The sequence below is a fragment of the Dasypus novemcinctus genome, chromosome 26 (genome assembly GCF_030445035.2).
Source record: "Dasypus novemcinctus isolate mDasNov1 chromosome 26, mDasNov1.1.hap2, whole genome shotgun sequence".
NCBI classification, from domain to species: Eukaryota; Metazoa; Chordata; class Mammalia; order Cingulata; family Dasypodidae; genus Dasypus; species Dasypus novemcinctus.
In genome coordinates this window covers 3,799,537-3,815,936 of record NC_080698.1, presented here as the reverse complement: position 1 = coordinate 3,815,936, position 16,400 = coordinate 3,799,537, and the positions used below count along the sequence as shown (strand labels likewise).

At 56.5% G+C, this 16,400-nt stretch overlaps 1 protein-coding gene across 11 annotated transcripts in view; it reads left to right on the top strand.

Moving 5' to 3' along the window:
• Nucleotides 1-446: 446 nt before the first annotated feature.
• CCDC13 (coiled-coil domain containing 13) overlaps nucleotides 447-16,400 on the top strand; it is a 54,228-nt gene continuing 38,274 nt past the window's right edge. For 6 of the 11 annotated variants that reach the window (XM_012519949.3, XM_071212004.1, XM_023584869.2 and 3 more), the window contains exons 1-4: nucleotides 509-651; nucleotides 1,147-1,322; nucleotides 11,798-12,024; nucleotides 13,757-13,905. In XM_012519949.3, the coding sequence (XP_012375403.3) occupies nucleotides 11,804-12,024; nucleotides 13,757-13,905 (370 nt within the window). In that variant the 5' untranslated portion in view covers nucleotides 509-651; nucleotides 1,147-1,322; nucleotides 11,798-11,803. Of the gene's footprint in view, nucleotides 652-784; nucleotides 886-1,146; nucleotides 1,323-11,797; nucleotides 12,025-13,756; nucleotides 13,906-13,940; nucleotides 13,960-16,400 lie in introns of those variants that run through there. The other 5 variants (XM_023584871.3, XM_071212001.1, XM_071212002.1 and 2 more) reach the window with 5 other exon arrangements.

Sequence of the window (16,400 nt, the reverse complement as noted above, 5' to 3'; positions counted from 1 at the left end):
CTCCATCGCCCACATTCACAGCAGAAGCCGACCCTCGCCCTGCCTTGGGTCTCCTTTCCTAGAAGTCTGCCTGCCAACAAGTAACAACCTACACAGAGCCTGAACTGTAACTTGAGCAGTGCCTTTGTGCAAACACCTCCACGTATTCTCCGTGAAAATACACCATGCACTTCATGTATTTCTGCAAAGTGCAAAAGAGGAAATAAGCAGGGCGTCTTCCTTCAGTACGTCGATGTCTTTCCTCCCCGTCTTGTTGCTGCACCTCGTTGAAGAACACAACTCGACCAGGTACCGTTTGGGCCGGGCTTTTCTCCCTCACCATGTTCCCCGTTTCCCAGAGGCTCTCGGGCAGACTACGTCAAACTTCTCCCCCGCAGAACATTTGGTCCACAGAAGTTCTAAAAAATATTTCCCAGAAACAGACTTCGAGCCACCGCCGAAGGCGCGGGGCCAAGGACTGCCCTCTTCGCAGCCCTCGGCGCCGGCGCCGTCAGTTCCCCCAGCCGCAGGGCGCCTCTCGGCCGCCGTAGGCGTGCTGACGTCACGTGGACGCGCTGGTTTCCCTGGCGACCGTTGCCGGGGCAGCGCGCGCCGGAGTCGGGAAGGGGAGCTGCAGCTGGCGACCCGGGACTTGGGAGCCGAGCCCCAGCCGTGAGTGCGGGAGGGCGGCGGCGGCCCCGCGAGGCCCGGCCCCGCGAGGCCCGGCCCCGCGCCCCGACCCCTCGCGCCCCGCGGAGCCGCGCGCAGCGCGCTGGGGGCAGCGCGGAAGGCCCCGCGCGGCGGCCGCTCCTGTCCGTCCTCCATCCTCGGGCCTGGAGGGAGGAGTCCCCCTCGGCGCCCGACTCCGGCCGGGCACGGGCCCCCGGCCCGCCAGCCCCCAGCCCGGTAGGCCCTGGCCCGGCCGGCAGGCCGCGGACCTGCGCTGGCGGTAGACAGGGCGCCTGGCGGGCATCCCGGGGCCCCGCCCCCGAGGCCCCAGGCTGCTGCTGGAGGTGCTCTTCCAGAACATAGTTTTTGTGGGTTTTCTTTTTGTTTTTCTTTTTTTAAGAAAAAGAAGGTGGCAGGCTGGTGGGCGCAGGGGAAGCATCGGCAGGGGTGAGGCCTGGCCGTCCCTCACTGGCCCCTGCCCCTCTGCCCCCTGCCCAGGAGGATGCCGCCAGCAGCCGCTGGGATCTTGCCTCACCGACCGGTTTGCTGGATGGGAGTCACGCGCCTCACCCCACAGCCCTAAGTCCTTCTGGCGCCCAGAGTACCTTCCATGAACCCTTCACTTTAACTTTTGAGGCTCTCTGCACCTCAGTTTCCACTGAAGCCCAGAGCAGGTAACAAGCCCCAGGCCGTGACGGCGAGCACCACACGTAGAAGGCACAGATGTTAGGAGTGCATTTAAGAGACTATACCTGTCTCAGCCTTTGCTACAATAACTCGTCCCTAGGCTGTGGACAGGTACAGCGGCTAGTTACCAAGGATAAGGAACCCATTTATCCATTTGTTTCACGGATATTTACTGAGTACCTACCACATTGCCAAACACTTACATGTGCTTTAAGAGAGCTGTGAACAAAATAGATAAAGACATGTTCCCTCAAATAGTTGTATACTAGTGGGAGAAGACAGTAAGTTTCCCTGAGAAGATGGCTTTTGAATAAAGACTTGGGCAGGGTAGGGAGGGAGCCATGTGAATATCTGGGGAAGAATGTTCCAGCAGAGGAAACAACGGGTGTGCAAGGCTGAGAGTTTTATGTGTCCTTGATCATGAAGGCTGGGGCATCACATGATCCCGGGCCCTGTGTTTGTGCTGAGGTGGGAAGGTCTGACCACGTGTTAGCAGGCTCCCTCTGGATGCTGTGTTGAGGGTAGGCTGTGGGACCCTGGATGCATCCTGGGAGGTGAGTTAGAGGCTCTGGCGGTGATCCAAGTAGCAGATGGTGGCTCTTGGTCTAGGGTAGCTGAAGCAGAAGAGGAGAGAATTGTTCAGATTCTGGAGATACTTTGAAGGTGGAACCAACAAAACCTGCTGATCCGTGGGATGTGCGGGAGGGGTGTGTGGATACAGAGCGTTAGAGTCGCTGCTGTCCGTCGTCCTGCTGTCCCTGTCCTCCAGTTAACTGGTGCTTCAAGTCTCTGCTCACCCCCTTGGGGAAGCTCTCCTGGACCCCCGAGACCAGGTCCGGCCCCCAGCAGAGGCTCTCAGCACTGGGGACCGCTCCTTCAGGCTTCAGGCACAGTTTTCACTTGACTTTCACTTGTGTGCTCATGTCATCGTCTGTCCCTCACACCAGTCAGCTCCATGAGGACAGAGCTCGGTGGCCCTCTGTGCCACGCCAATAAATGTTTGCTGAGTGATGCTGTGACCCACATCCTACATGAGAAAGTGGGTCTGAGCTGAGTGCTTTTAGTGTCACTTGCCATAGGACCCAAGCTGCTGCCGTGACTCGCTGCTCTTTCATGTGTACACGTTGCCTCAGCACCTCCTGCACGCAGGCTGGCTCGCACTGCAGAGAGCAGGTTCCGAGGTGGGGTGGCTGGACGGTGCCCAAAGTCTCCCCGCCGCTCACCTGGCCTCCCCCCAACACAAATGGCAGCCACATCTGCACGCCTGTTTTTACGTACACCATATTGTCATGGAGTAGGCAGGGGCCAGGCGAGGCCAAGGGCCGTTTCCAGAAATTTAACTTCAGTATATTTGTTTTGTGCTTTAAAGAGCAAAGTTTTCCTTTCTGGCTTCTGAAAGTCAGCCACTCGCCCTGAATTCCACGTTGTCCCTGGTCAAGAGTCGAGCCCTTGGTGTGGGGCAGAGACCTCTGTGGGGTAGTGCCCGGGTGTAGAAATAGCCCCGGGCTTGTGGGGAGACCTCGGCTTGAACCATGGTTCCCCTTTCTTAGGGAAGTTGTGGGTTTGCACAGCAATCGTGCATAAAATACAGGATTCCCATACCCCACCCCCCACCACCCGTTACATTGGTTACAGCTGATGAGAGCATGTTTTAGTAATTGTACTATTAACCAGGTGCATGGTTTAAGTTAGGGTTCACTGTGCAGTGTAGGCCTGTGGATTTTTTTTTTTATTCTGTTGCCATATATACAATCTAACATTTCCTGTTTTAATCATTGAAAAAAAAAGAATTGCGCCTTCCTTGCAGTTTAGCTGTTTGGGAAGAGGGAAGCAGGTGGCTGCAGTCCGTCTCAAACGGGTCCCTGGCACCCCCTCACTGCCCCTAACTGCAGCTTCCTGCCTCCATCCCCCCTCCCTGGTCAGCCCCATCCTCTCCCCCCACTTTGGTTCAGACCTACACATCTGTCCCTACCTCTGCCGGGTGACATCCGCTTCCTCCCTCTGTCTTCTTCCTTCCTCTTCCCCCTTCCTCTTTCCCATCTCCCTCCCAGCCTCCTGTTCATTCTACACCCTCTCCCCACACTACGTGTCCACACTGCAGGCAGCAGCCACCTGAGGCTCCAGCCCAGACCACCCTCCTGAGCCCCAGCCCCACCCAGCATCTCCACGGAAGGCCCAGGCTGGCCCTCTGCCTGGGCCCGAGCCCCTGGGGGTCTCCTTAGATCCCCCTTCCCTTCTCTGCACACGTGCCTCTACTCCCTCCACTTGGTGCCCTGTGCCGTGGTCTATTCCTCCCCCATAGCCCTGATTTAGACCGTCTTCCCTCCTGCAGCACCCTCCCAGTTAGGCCTCTTCCTCGAGCTTTGGGAAATGCAAGTACGGTTCTGTCTGCCCCTGGCAACGTTCCCAGGGCCCGTAGGAGGAAGTCCCACCCCTTAGCTAGACTGACAAGACCCTCCGCCCAGGCCCTGCCCAGATCTCTGCCCTGCCCTCTGGCCATTCTGGGCCTTTCTCAGACCCCCACAGCCACCACCTTCTCTGCAGGTGCTCTTCTCCTGGCAGGGGAGCCCTGGGCTGAGGTCTGCATCGCTCAGCCTCAGGCCAACTGAAGGGCCTGCGCCTCTGCCTCAGGGTGTCCCCGCCAGCCTCAGGCCAGCCACACACGGGACGCACCTGTGAAGCCTTAAAAAGAGGCCGAGGCCCGGGCGCAGCCGGGCGGTGGGGACCGACCGGACTGCAGGTGTCTGTCTGTGCAGGCTTGACCGTCCTGCTCCCAGGGGCTTGAGTGGGCCAAAGACACCCCGTTCCCCCTGATGGTAAAGATGGTACAGCTGCAGTGTCGGGGTGCTTGGGGGCCACGCCTTCCGTGCACTCACTCCTGCGGTCTCAGTGACCCTGTAAAGCACATAGCGATGATCACCCCGTTTGCAGCTGAGAAAACTGAAACAGAGAGTTAAGTGACCTCCCCAGGGCCTGTCGTACATCCAGGTGGCCTCCGTGCAGGCTGGGAGGAGAAAAGCACGTTCCGCCGCCCTCCATTCCTTCCGCCAGCCTAGAGCAAGCGCCCGCGCCGTCCGCTTAGTAACAGCTCTCAGTGCTGGCGGAAGGGCTCTTCAGGGCAGGACGCTGAGAATTCAGCGATAAAGCTGAGACCTGTGCCCTTAGCAGGCCCCTCTGTAATGGGAAGGAATAGAAGCAGAATCGCAGATAATGGGACTATAGTGGGTAAGTCCAGCCGTCAGGGGAGCTCAGGGGATTCTGGGAGGCCAGGAGGGTCCTGGCAGGGGAGGCAGCAGGAAGGAGGGTGTCACGGGTGGGCTGAGTGGCTGGTGCAGCACCCATGGTGCCTCCAGGCTCGAGCCCCGGCAGGGAGTTGGTGGCGGCAGAGGCGGTGGACTCGGAGGTGGGAGAAGAGCGGCCTTGACCGCAGTGGCGATGGCGACTGATGTGGCGGCTACAGCACCTGGGAGAGGTGCAGGCCATGGTCACATGCAAGAACGTGCCCTCCCGAGGGAAGCCCCCCTGCCCAGCAGCTGCTGACCACGTGGGACCACAGCTTTATGTGAAAGCAGAGGGAAATCTGGATTTGATTGAAAGGTACAGATCTTTGCATGTTGGCAACAAATGAAAGAACTAACAAAGTATTCTGTGAGAGTCAAACAAAACTTGAGGTGTGCAGCCCTCGGGCAGCAGGAGGGCCTTCGTGAGCCCGCAGGGTCCAGAGAGGCGGGCCACGCACACGGGGATTTAGAAAGGTCCCTGGAGGTCGTGCTTAGTACAGGGTAGAGGCGCAAAGATGGAGGCCAGGGAGCGGGGGAGGAAGCCGGGGCCATGCTCATGTGGGGTGTTACTGCAGGGGAGGTTGGGGACAGTAGAGGGAGTCCCCGGTTGTCTGTATTTTCTATGTGATTTTTCTGTAACCTAAAGCGTCTTGGAAAATAAAGTGAGGAAAAAAAAAAAAGGAAAACCAAAAAAAGAAGCAGGTACCTTGAAGCTCAGGGGGCAGGGGGTGATACCAGGGTGAGCCCACTGCCACCCTGATCGGGGAGTGAGCAGGAGCCAAGGCACAGAGCGGGGACCCGGAGCCAGGTGCAGAGCGGGGACCCGGAGCCAAGGCGCAGAGCGGGGACCCGGAGCCAAGGCGCAGAGCGGGACCCGGAGCCAAGGCGCAGAGCGGGACCCGGAGCCAAGGCGCAGAGGGGGACCCGGAGCCAAGACGCAGAGGGGGACCCGGAGCCAAGGCGTAGAGGAGGGACCCGGAGCCAAGGCGCAGAGGAGGGACCCGGAGCCAAGGCGCAGAGGAGGGACCCGGAGCCAAGGCGCAGAGGGGGACCTGGAGCCAGGGTGCAGAGGGGGACCCAGAGCCAAGGCGCAGAGGGGGACCCAGAGCCAAGGCGCAGAGGAGGGACCCGGAGCCAAGGCGCAGAGGGGGACCCGGAGCCAAGGCGCAGAGTGGGACCCGGAGCCAAGACGCAGAGGGGGACCCGGAGCCAAGGCGTAGAGGAGGGACCCGGAGCCAAGGCGCAGAGGAGGGACCCGGAGCCAAGGCGCAGAGCGGGACCCGGAGCCAAGGCGCAGAGTGGGACCCGGAGCCAAGGCGTAGAGGAGGGACCCGGAGCCAAGGTGCAGAGGAGGGACCCGGAGCCAAGGCGCAGAGGGGGACCCGGAGCCAGGGTGCAGAGCGGGACCCGGAGCCAAGATGCAGAGCGGGGACCCGGATCCAGGGCGCAGAGGGGGACCCGGCAACGCGAGGCCGTGGTGTGGGGCTCTGGGCAGCCGTGTTGTGGGGCCAGCAAGGCTTTCCCTGGGAAGGCTAGGGGCAGGGTGGCTAAGGGGCAGGGAGGCAGAGGGGGGCTTCCTCAAGAGAGACCATGGAAAAGGAAGAGCACTGAGGGGTCCTCTGTCCATGGGCCCACTGCTGACCAGGAGTTCTCATACTCTCCTTTGCATTTGCCCTTCCCGGCAGCTGTGTAGCCTCCACATGTTTCTCCTGCTCACTGAAGACAGGACTGAGGCCCCGGAGGCCCACAAGCCAGGAGAGAGCCAAGTCTAGCCTTGGTCCCCAGGGCTGTAGCTCAGGCTGGGTTGCACCTTGACCGTGACCTCAGCCTCCCTGGATGAGGGACCCGGGCACAGTATTTTAAAGCTCGCCAGCAGTTCCAGCTCTAGGGCTGAGAGCCGGCGCTTTACCGCTAGCCGCAGCCTCCAGGTTGCTTTCCCACCTTGCTGTGGACCCAGCACGGCTAGGAACAGCTCCTCCTTTCTCTCCACGGTGGCACGGTTTGGACAATGAAGTATAGGGTCACTCCCTCTTATAATTTGCAGGTGTTCAAACGTCCAGAAACACAGGATAACCCTTTTTTAAATTGAGATGAAAGTCACCTCCTTTTATGAATAGCATAAAATTAACCATGTCAAAGTGAACAATCCATGGCATTTTGTGCATTCACAGTGTTTCCTAACATCCCTTCTATCCAATTCCAAGATGTTTTCATCACCCCAAAGGAAACCCCATGTCCACCAGCGGTTGCTCCCGTTGCCCCTCCCTGCTCCCCTGGCAACCACCAATCCCTGTTTCGTCCCTGTGGATTTACTTAATCTGGGTAATTCATAAAAAATGGATCATGCGATAGAGCACCTTCTGTGCCCGGCTCCTGTCACCCAGCGCGGTGGCGCTGCAACTCGTCCCCGTCAGAGTTCGCCTCAGCGCCTCGTCCCTTCTGAGGCTGAGCACCCTTCCGTTGTGTGGCTGGACCCATTCTGTTGTCCGTCCTTGCATCTGTTGGTGGACACCTGGACTCCTTCCACCTTTGGGCTATTGCGAGTAAAGCTGCTCTGAACACTCTGGACATGTATTTGGGTACCCATTTTCAATTTGGGGGTATATGCCTAGGAGTAGAATTTCCGGGTCACTCTTGTTTTCTACATTTAACTTTTCGAGGGACCACCAGACTCTTCCCATTTTATACTCCTACCTGCAATGCACAAGAGTTCCGGTTTCTACATATCCCTGTCAACACTTGCTGTTTTCCTTTTTTTTCATTATAGCCCTCCTGGTATGTTGCTGTAATGGCATCTCATTGTGGTTTTGATTTGCATTTCCCTAATTACTAATGATGTTGAGCATCTTTTCATGGGCTGGTTGATCATTTGTGTATCTCCTTTGGAGAGCTGTCTATTCAAGTCCTTTGTCCATTTTAAAATTGGATTGTCTATCTTTTTGTTGCTGAGAGTTCTTTATATATTCTAGATATTAAGCTTTTATTAGATACATGATTTGCAAATATTTCATTCCATCCTGGAGATGGTCTTTTTACTATCATGATAAAGTCCTCTGATGCACAGAAGTTTTTTATTTTGATGAGTTCCAATTTATCTCTTTTTTCTTTTGCTATTTATGCTTTGGTGACAAATCTGAGAATCTCTTGGTACTCACCGGTTGTCCCCTCCCAGTGGCGTTGTGTGGACTGTGCTTACAGTGGGACACGTGCCAGCTCGCAGGGCGTGGCCCACCGGGCAGGTCACCTGAGCCCAGGGTCCAGGGTTTTTAGGGAGGTCAGTCACAGGGCAACAGACTGCCATTGGCCTGCAGCCCCCCGGGTCAAGCTGACACCCTGTGACCCAGGCCTCCACCAGAAGTAAATCACCTGTTAGCTTACCCCCAGGTCTACAAAAACACTCTTCTCAGGCAGGTTACGCAGAGGCTTAGGAGGAACCTCCCAGAAGCAGGTCAAAGGCCCGCGAGCAGGGTCTGGACAGCCTGGACGGGCCACCACAGGTCCTGCTCCGGGCAGAGTTCTCCGGGAGGAGTTTCAGGACAGCACCTGCCTTGGCTGCCCGGGGCCTCGGCCAGACCCTGGGCTCCGTCCCTGCATGCTCCATCTGCTGGGCAGCAGCTCCGCCGCCCGTCCCCCCTGCAGGCCAGCTCTCTGGAGCCGTCGGGCGGGGCGGAGGCGTCGTGTCACACGCGGCCATCAGGGATCCTGATGTCCAGGCGTGGTTAAGAGCCCTGGGGCAGGAGCTGGGGCCACCCTGGGGCAGGAGGCAGAGCAGCACGAGAGCCATGTGGGTGGCGCGGTGAGGGCAGGAGGAGCGTCCTTCCTGGAGGGCAGGAGGGGGCACGGGGCTCAGGGCTCGTGCTGGGACTGGGGGCCAGCAGGGTTTGAAGCGGGGGAAGAGGGGCAGGGCTGAGGGCACACTGGCACGGCATCCATGCAGGGGAGCGGAGGGAGAGAGCAGGCGCAAGGTGGGCCCGAGGCCAGCCCCCCAAGCCTTCAGTGGCCCTGGGCTGGGTTTGGTGGGCGGGGGCGTCCTCCAAAGCTTCTCAGCTCAGGGCTTGTCCCTCAGCTCGGGCAGGTGGACAGAACGCAGGGAGGAGTGGGGGCACAGAGGCCAGAGGCACCCTGTCGCCTGCCAGCCGTTCCCCGGAGTCCCTCTGTGGCCGGTACACTCCAGGCCCTGCAGAGGCTCCGAGGGCATGGCGGGCATGGCACAGACATGGAGGGTGCAGCGGGCGCAGCACGGGCTCCGAGGGCGCAGCGGGCATGGCACAGGCTCGGAGGGTGCAGTGGGCATGGTATGGGCTCTGAGGGTGCAGCGGGCACGGCACAGGCTCAGAGGGTGCAGCGGGCATGGCACGGGCTTGGAGGGTGCAGCAGGCACGGCATGGGCTCTGAGGGCGCAGCAGGCATGGCACAGGCTCAGAGGGTGCAGTGGGCATGGCATGGGCTCTGAGGGTGCATCGGGCACGGCACGGGCTCTGAGGGTGCAGCAGGCATGGCACGGGCTCGGAGGGTGCAGCGGGCACAGCATGGGCGCTGTGGGCTCAGCAGGCATGGCACGGGCCCCAAGGGCATGGCGGGTGTGGCACAGGCTCCGAGGGCACAGCAGGCATGGCACAGGCTGCCTGCCATACAGAGGGAGAGAGGCAGGAACGAGCCATTGTGCAGTGCACCAGGCAAGGGGCTGTGGAGAAAGCTAAAATGGCAGAGGACGAGGGGGCCATCTGAGCGGAGACCTCCAGGAAAGAGGATGGGGTGAGGTGACTGGGGGAGGAGCGCTGCAGGGAGGGCGTGAGCAGGGGAGAGGCGGAGAGGCAGACCCTAGTGGACGCTGAGGGAGAGCCCCCGGGGCCTGTGGCTGGGGGGTGGACGGGCCGGGCGGCTCGAGGCTGCGGGCAGGGTGCCAACGCTGGCTGCACCCTAGAATTGCGGAAACGGTGGAAAATTCCAATACCCCTACTTTGTCATCTCGTTTTCGTGAAGTTCAAAAGCAGACAAAACATCCAGAACGTCTAAAGGACTCTGCTCAATAAGAAGACAAATAACATAATTTAAAAATGGGCCAAAAACGTGAACAGGTACTTCAAGAAGATACACGAGGGAAACGGACTTTGGCCCAGTGGTTAGGGCGTCCGTCTACCTTATGGGAGGTCCGTGGTTCAAACCCCGGGCCTCCTTGACCCGTGTGGAGCTGGCCATGCGCAGTGCTGATGCGCGCAAGGAGTGCCGTGCCACGCAAGGGTGTCACCCGCGTGGGGGAGCCCCACGCGCAAGGAGTGCGCCCGTGAGGAAAGCCGCCCAGCGTGAAAAAGAAAGAGCAGCCTGCCCAGGAATGGCGCCGCCCACACTTCCCGTGCCGCTGACGACAACAGAAGCGGACAAAGAAACAAGACGCAGCAAATAGACACCAAGAACAGACAACCAAGGGAGGGGGGGAATTAAATAAATAAATCTTTAAAAAAAAAAAAAAAAAAAAAAGAAGATACACGAATGACCCATAAAAAATGAAGCTACTCAGCAAAGTGACCGGGGAAATGCAGGCTGGAACCCTGGACCCACCGGAGTGGCTGACACTCGGACTGGCCACACGAAGCGCCCCGAGGGTGTGGAGCAGTGGACAGCTCGTGCCCTGCTGGGGGCTGTGAAGTGGCGGAGCCGCGTGGGGAGAGCTGCGCAGTTTCTTACCAAGTTAACACTCCTAGTGTGTCACCAGCACCTCCACGTCTGTGGACTGACCCAAGAGAAATAAAAACACGTGTTCCCACATAGTCGCACTGGTAGGGAATGTTCACAGCGGCTTCACTGTAATAGCGGAAAAGAGAAGCAGCTCAGGTGTGAAGCAGCAGAGGAACGACAGGCGACTGTGGGGTATCTGCGCAGTGGACTCCTCCCCAGAGCCAGCGGCGCGGCTCTGCTAGCCTGCAGCAGTGCGGGTGCTGTGTGTTCCCTGTAACGTGAAATTCTAGAAAAACCCAAACTGCAGTAACCAAGAGCATGCTGGAAGTAGCCTGGGAGCTTCGTGGCGTGATGGAAATGTTGCATCACGATGGTGGTGGGCTGCACAGGCGCACACCTGTGTCAAAGCTCAGGTGTGCACGTAGCGTTGGTGTCTTTTATTGTGTGTAAATTATGCTGAAGTAGAGCTGATTAAAAAGAAAGCAGGAACAGCAAGCGGGATGGCCCCTTCCTCTGCCCCATGGGATCGAGGCCCCCTCTCAGTTAGAGGGGGAGAGAGCATCACCACCCCAGGATGCTCGGGACTGGGGTGTGAGCCACGGGCTAGACTGGACTTACTGGTACCCTGCTGAAGATGTATTATGACTCTTGGAACAGAAGAACTTGTATCGTTAATGTGGAGGCAGTGGCCACCAGAGGTTCTGGAGGAGGGAGAGGGAAAAGTGGGTGTAGCGCGGGGGCATTTTGGGACTTGGGAATTGTCCCGGGTGATGTCATGGGCACAGGCCATTACGTATCTTGCCATGGCTTGCCGAATTGTGCGGGGGAGAGCGAAAACCACGATGTAGACCGTCGTCCACGCTTGGTGGCAGCGCCCCGGGGTGTGCCTGTCGGTGGCGGCAGGTGCGCCATGCTGCTGAGGGGTTTCAGTGTGAGAGAGGCTGGGGCATGTGGGAATCCCCTGTAGTTTTTGTGTAACTTTTATGTAATCTAAGTATCTTTAAAAAAAAGTATATTGAAAAAAAAAGGAAGCAGGGGAGCCGATGTGGCTCAGTGGTTGAGTGCTGTTTTCCCACATACAAGGTCCCAGGTTCAACTCCCAGCCCTGGCCCCTAAAAGAAAAAAAAAGCAGACAAAACTCATCTTCAATGATTGCATTCTTAGGGACAATTGACTGAAAAAATTTAATGATGTCTGAGCCGCGTTCCTAGAAAGAGGTTTAAGTGGCCTGGGATGGGCGCAGGCCTTGCTCTGTGAGTACTTCCAGGAGGTTCTAATGTCCAGGGTCAGGGCCACTGGCGAGGGCCCGGTGCTGTCTGCAGCCTGGTGGCACCTGCAGGGCTGCGGCAGGCTGCTCAGCTTTGGCTTTCCGGGGATTTGCGGTGGGCGTGGGACTTGCAAGCTTGCACACAGACAGGCTTGCAAAGTCAGGATGCTCCAGGCTGGGTCCTTGCCCTGGGAGACGCTGCACTTTGCAGCAGCTCCGGCTTCCTTCCTGCTCCCAGGCCAGGATGGCAGCGGGTGAAGGCTCGCAGGACACCTTGCGGCTCCAGTTCAAGGCGCTGCAGGAGATGCAGCGCAAAAGGCTGCAGGAGCAGATGGAGAAAAGGAAGGAGAAGGAACTGAGCCTCAAAAGCAGAGTCGATGAGCAGAAAGAGCCTTCGGAGATCTCTGACAGCCTCAGCCTCGTCCACACGGGGGAGCAGCCCTCGACAAACAGCTTTGAGCGCAGGTAAGCCCGGCAGCGAGGTGGGAAAGCGAGGCAGAGGTGACGACAGACGTGCTGCGGCAGGTGAGCTGTGCGTGGTGCCGTGAGAGTGGTTCAACACAGCTCGTCGTTGAAGACTCCTCTGTCAGTGGCCAAGCTGTGCTGCTGTGGATGTAATTTGACGTAAAGTATATTTTATAAACCATTTAAAGTCAAACCGACATTTTGAAACTCACTGAAGTTGTTTATTCACTTGGATTTTCCTTTGCAGTCTGGCTTCCATGAAAGTGTGTTTAGATTCCCAAGGAGCCAGGTGATTGGTGATAGTTCAGGGAAGATCAGTCTCCAGTTGCGTTGGGGAACGCCCTCCTGTGCCAATTCCCCTTTCCCCAAATTGGTGGATCCCATGCCTTTTTTTCACAGTTGGTGAAAGAAGTTGGAAGGAATCTTGATTTGCTTTAAATTTGACAATGCTGTACAGATACATTTGGATTTGTCATGGTTTTTGCAAGCAGGAGCCTGTATTGATACAGAATCCTCATTTCACACAAAAAAATCACAATAGTTATCGAACTGTCCCTTTGCTTCCAGTTTGGCCCAGAATCTATCTTCTCTATGTTCAAATTCTATTTTTTATGGCTACCCAATTTTCAAGATGTTCTACTAAAAAAATAATAATAATGATTTCTTAAGAATTGAAAAAAATCATTATGGCTCCTAAATACTAGTTCTTTGCTAACCACAGTTATTTCCAAATGCCTTTCCCCAAATCAGGGAACTGGAATTGGGGGAGGCTTGAGCCATTGGTGGGATAATAATAAAATAACAATCATAATTATTATTGTAATTACTATTACTTTGGTTCTATAGAGTCTATACATTGTTTACTTCCTGAGTAATTGTCTCTAGGGGAGCCTGCTCTCTGCCTAACAATGGGAGTGATTACATAGCCAATAGTCATGCATTTCCCATGTTTTAAATTTCAGGGAAGAACCTTGCAGGACAACTTGTAATATGCAAAACCATTCACCTGTTCTGATTTTGTGCGGGTTTACCTGAAACCTAAAAACCTAGCCACAATTTTAGGCTTAGAAAATTTTGGTTTGGTCACACACACCCACACATTTAAGACTATAAACTTACTTCTAAATATCACTTCAGTGGCATCCCACAAGTATTGATATGCACTGCTTCTCTTGTCAGTCAAATACTTCATAATGTACACTATGATTTTTTCTTAACCCATAGATAATTTAGAAGTGTTTTTTTTTTTGTTTCAAATATATATATGTTTTTTGTTTGATTTTAGGTTTTGCTGTCTTTTTTAGTACTGATTTCTAATTTTAGTCAATTGCAATTACGAAAACGTTGTGCATGTTTTTTATTTGGAATTTACTGAGACTGCCTCTGTAGGCTGGATTATAATAGATTTTTATGCATGTTCCATGGATGTGTGAAGGGAATATGCATTCTTCGAGAGGGGGTTTTATGTACTCTCTGTTGAATCCGGCTGCTAAACAAGGTTGTTCACATCTTTATTTTGTGTGTGTGTGCGTGCATGAGCTTAATCCCTTAGTTCTGAGAAGGCTGTGTTAAAATCTGCTGTCGGACGTGTCTTTAATTTCTCCGTCCTGTTTTGTACAGACCAGTTCTCACGGCCACCCAGTGCCCCGCCCGGGCACACCGCACCTGGCTGTGGAGGCCTGGTCCCTGCAGGTGGGCTCCGCGGGCACAGGATTCTGCCTTTGCCTTGCAGTGTGCTTGAAGACGAGATTGAGCAGCTGCGAGATCAACTCAGGGAAACCGCCGATGAAAACGGGAGACTGTATAAGCTGCTGAAAGAAAGGGACTTTGAAATCAAACACCTCAAAAGGAAAATAGAAGAGGACAGATTTGCCTTCACAGGTAGTGCAGCCGTTGTTGCGACAGCCTGGCCAGTCTCCCTGCTCGGGAGTCCGGGTAGGTTGGCGCGAGCGCCACGCAGTGGTGGGCAGGTGAAATGGCAGGTGCCGGGGGGAGGTGCCCAAAAGGGAGCGCCAAGAGTCAAGCTGGTCCAGACCAAGTCCTGGGGGGGAGGGCGAGGAGAGCAGACGAAAGCGGGCCCAGGGAGGCCAGCACCCAGCCGCCAGCGCCCGGGCCCGACGGGTGCTCCCGGGGCTCCCAGCGTGTCGGGCGGCCCGGCAGGCCTGTGCGGTGGATGTAAAGCCTTGGTAGAAACGGCACTTATGCCCAGCACCTGCTGGTGCTGCCGCCGCGAGGTGGGCCAGCTGGGGAAGCGGGCAGCTCCACGGTGACCTCCTGAGGGCCAGCCGCCCTCCGCGAGGTCTGGGCTGGGCTTAGCCCTGCTGCGGGAGACCTTGACTTGGCAGTGCTGAGGAGGACGTGGCCCTGCGGGTGTGCTCTGAGCATTGGCTGTCGTTGTGAGCGAGACCGTGACCCTGCAAGGCCAGGCTGAGCTTGCTCCGTGTGCTCCCGCTGAGTGCGTCCCTGGGGCTGACCAGTGACACCAGAGTCAGTGTCACCAACCTCGGAGGAGGAGGACAGGCCCGACGCGGCATGGTGGAGAACGCCTCTGGCCCCACCCTAGGTCCACCCGCAGAACCAACCTCCAGGGACCAAAGCTCCCGTGGGTCAGGGCGAACAAAGGTCCAGAGGCGTCTGGGAGCTCAGGGCGCCTCCGTCCGTTCCACGCTGGTGGAAAGGCTTTGTGTAGTGAGGAGTGGGAACGCGGCCCACTGTGCGGGGGCCTGCTGGGGAGGGGTCAGCGTGCGCTCTTCCCTTGCGCAGACAGGCTGACAGCCCACCTCGGGCCCGGAGGCCAGGCTCCCCCCCAGGGGCCCCACCATCGTGCCCCTCGTGGTCCCTGCAGTTCACTGGACCCGCTCCTGCCTCGGAGACAGCCAGCCCCAACTGCCCCCTCAAGACCTCGAAGCCACTGCTCTGTGGAGACAGGTCCGCCCGGCTCGGCTGGCGCTCAGGAGCAGGTGCACGGGAAGGGTGCCTGCCTCCTCCTGGACTTACTCCCTCCTTCACATTAGAGAAGGCTCCAGAACTTCCTGAGCAGATGTGCCTGGCAGGTGCATCCTTACAGTCCGCACACATCGAAGTTATCTTTATTCTAACCTCTCCATCTGGTTAAACTAATGGTTTAACCTAATGAAGTTGCTCTCTTGCCTTGCAGCTTCCACATGTGGCTGGAGAAAGGCCTGATGTCATTCTGGTTCTCAGGTTTTTTTTGAATATTCATCAATTCACTCATTCATTCAAGTGAGTGCGTAATTCATTCCTTTACCGAGAACTTGATGAACAAAACCTGGCCCCTCGTGGAGCTTACGTACCCAGTGGAGAAGACAGGCACTGAGCAGACTCGGAGGTGTTGGCTGGAGTTCTCAGAACTTGCCAGCAGTAAGGCTTCTGGTGTGAGTGTGCTGGGGATCACACTGCATCACTCCAAATGTCTACTTGTTGTTCAGCCACCTCCTTCTGAAGATTCTGGTTTTGTATTTTGCCCTTGCTCTGTGGCTGTCTTTGGTTCTGGTTCGTTTTGGCTAATTTTAAAATTCAGCTGGGCCAGTGTCGGGAGAGGCGGCCTGAGACCCCGTTAGCGCTCCGCCTCCTGTGCCCAGAGTCTGTCTTCCTCGGCACTTGGCAGCTCCCAGAGGGTGACATGTCATCCTCATAACTATAACCTCACGATGGCAAGAATCCCGTGCTCAGGAAGGACCGATTTCTGCCACTATTTATCACACTGCAGGGAACAGTGCCCTGTACTCCCTTCCTGCTTCTTTTGAATTATTTCTGTGGGAAAACCCACCAGCAGTGGGATTGCTAGGTCAGAGGCTGTGTTAGTTTCCAAGGGCCTCTGTAACAAAATACCCAAAACAGGTGACTTAAAGCAACAGAATTAGTAATATATTCCTCAGAGGCCCCAGTCAGGGTGTCACAGCACTGGCCCCTGGTCTGGTCCACTGTGTCCCACTGTGCCCTGGTGGGCAGCGGCACCCCTTGGCCCCTACCTCGCCGTCACCGGGCCTTCTCTGGGTCTTCGTGTGTCTCCATTTCTGTCTCTTGTACGTGCACTTGTGGGATTTACAGCCCACCCTAAGCCAGGATGCACTCATCTCGCAACCCCTAACCTTAATCACATCCACAAAGACCCATATTCCAAGTGGGGTCAGCCCGCTAACAAGGGGTGGAGGTCTTTTCCAGAGCATCGTATAAGTGTAATCAGACAATATCTGATCTTTTGGTTTGGCATCTTTCACTCAGCATAAAACCGTTGCGGTCCATCCAGATTGCTTTGTGTGTCAGTAGTTCATCCTTTGTCACTGAGTCACCGCCACTGTATGGATGTACAACTCGTCTGTCGGTTCACCCGCTCATGGCATTAGCGGTGTTTC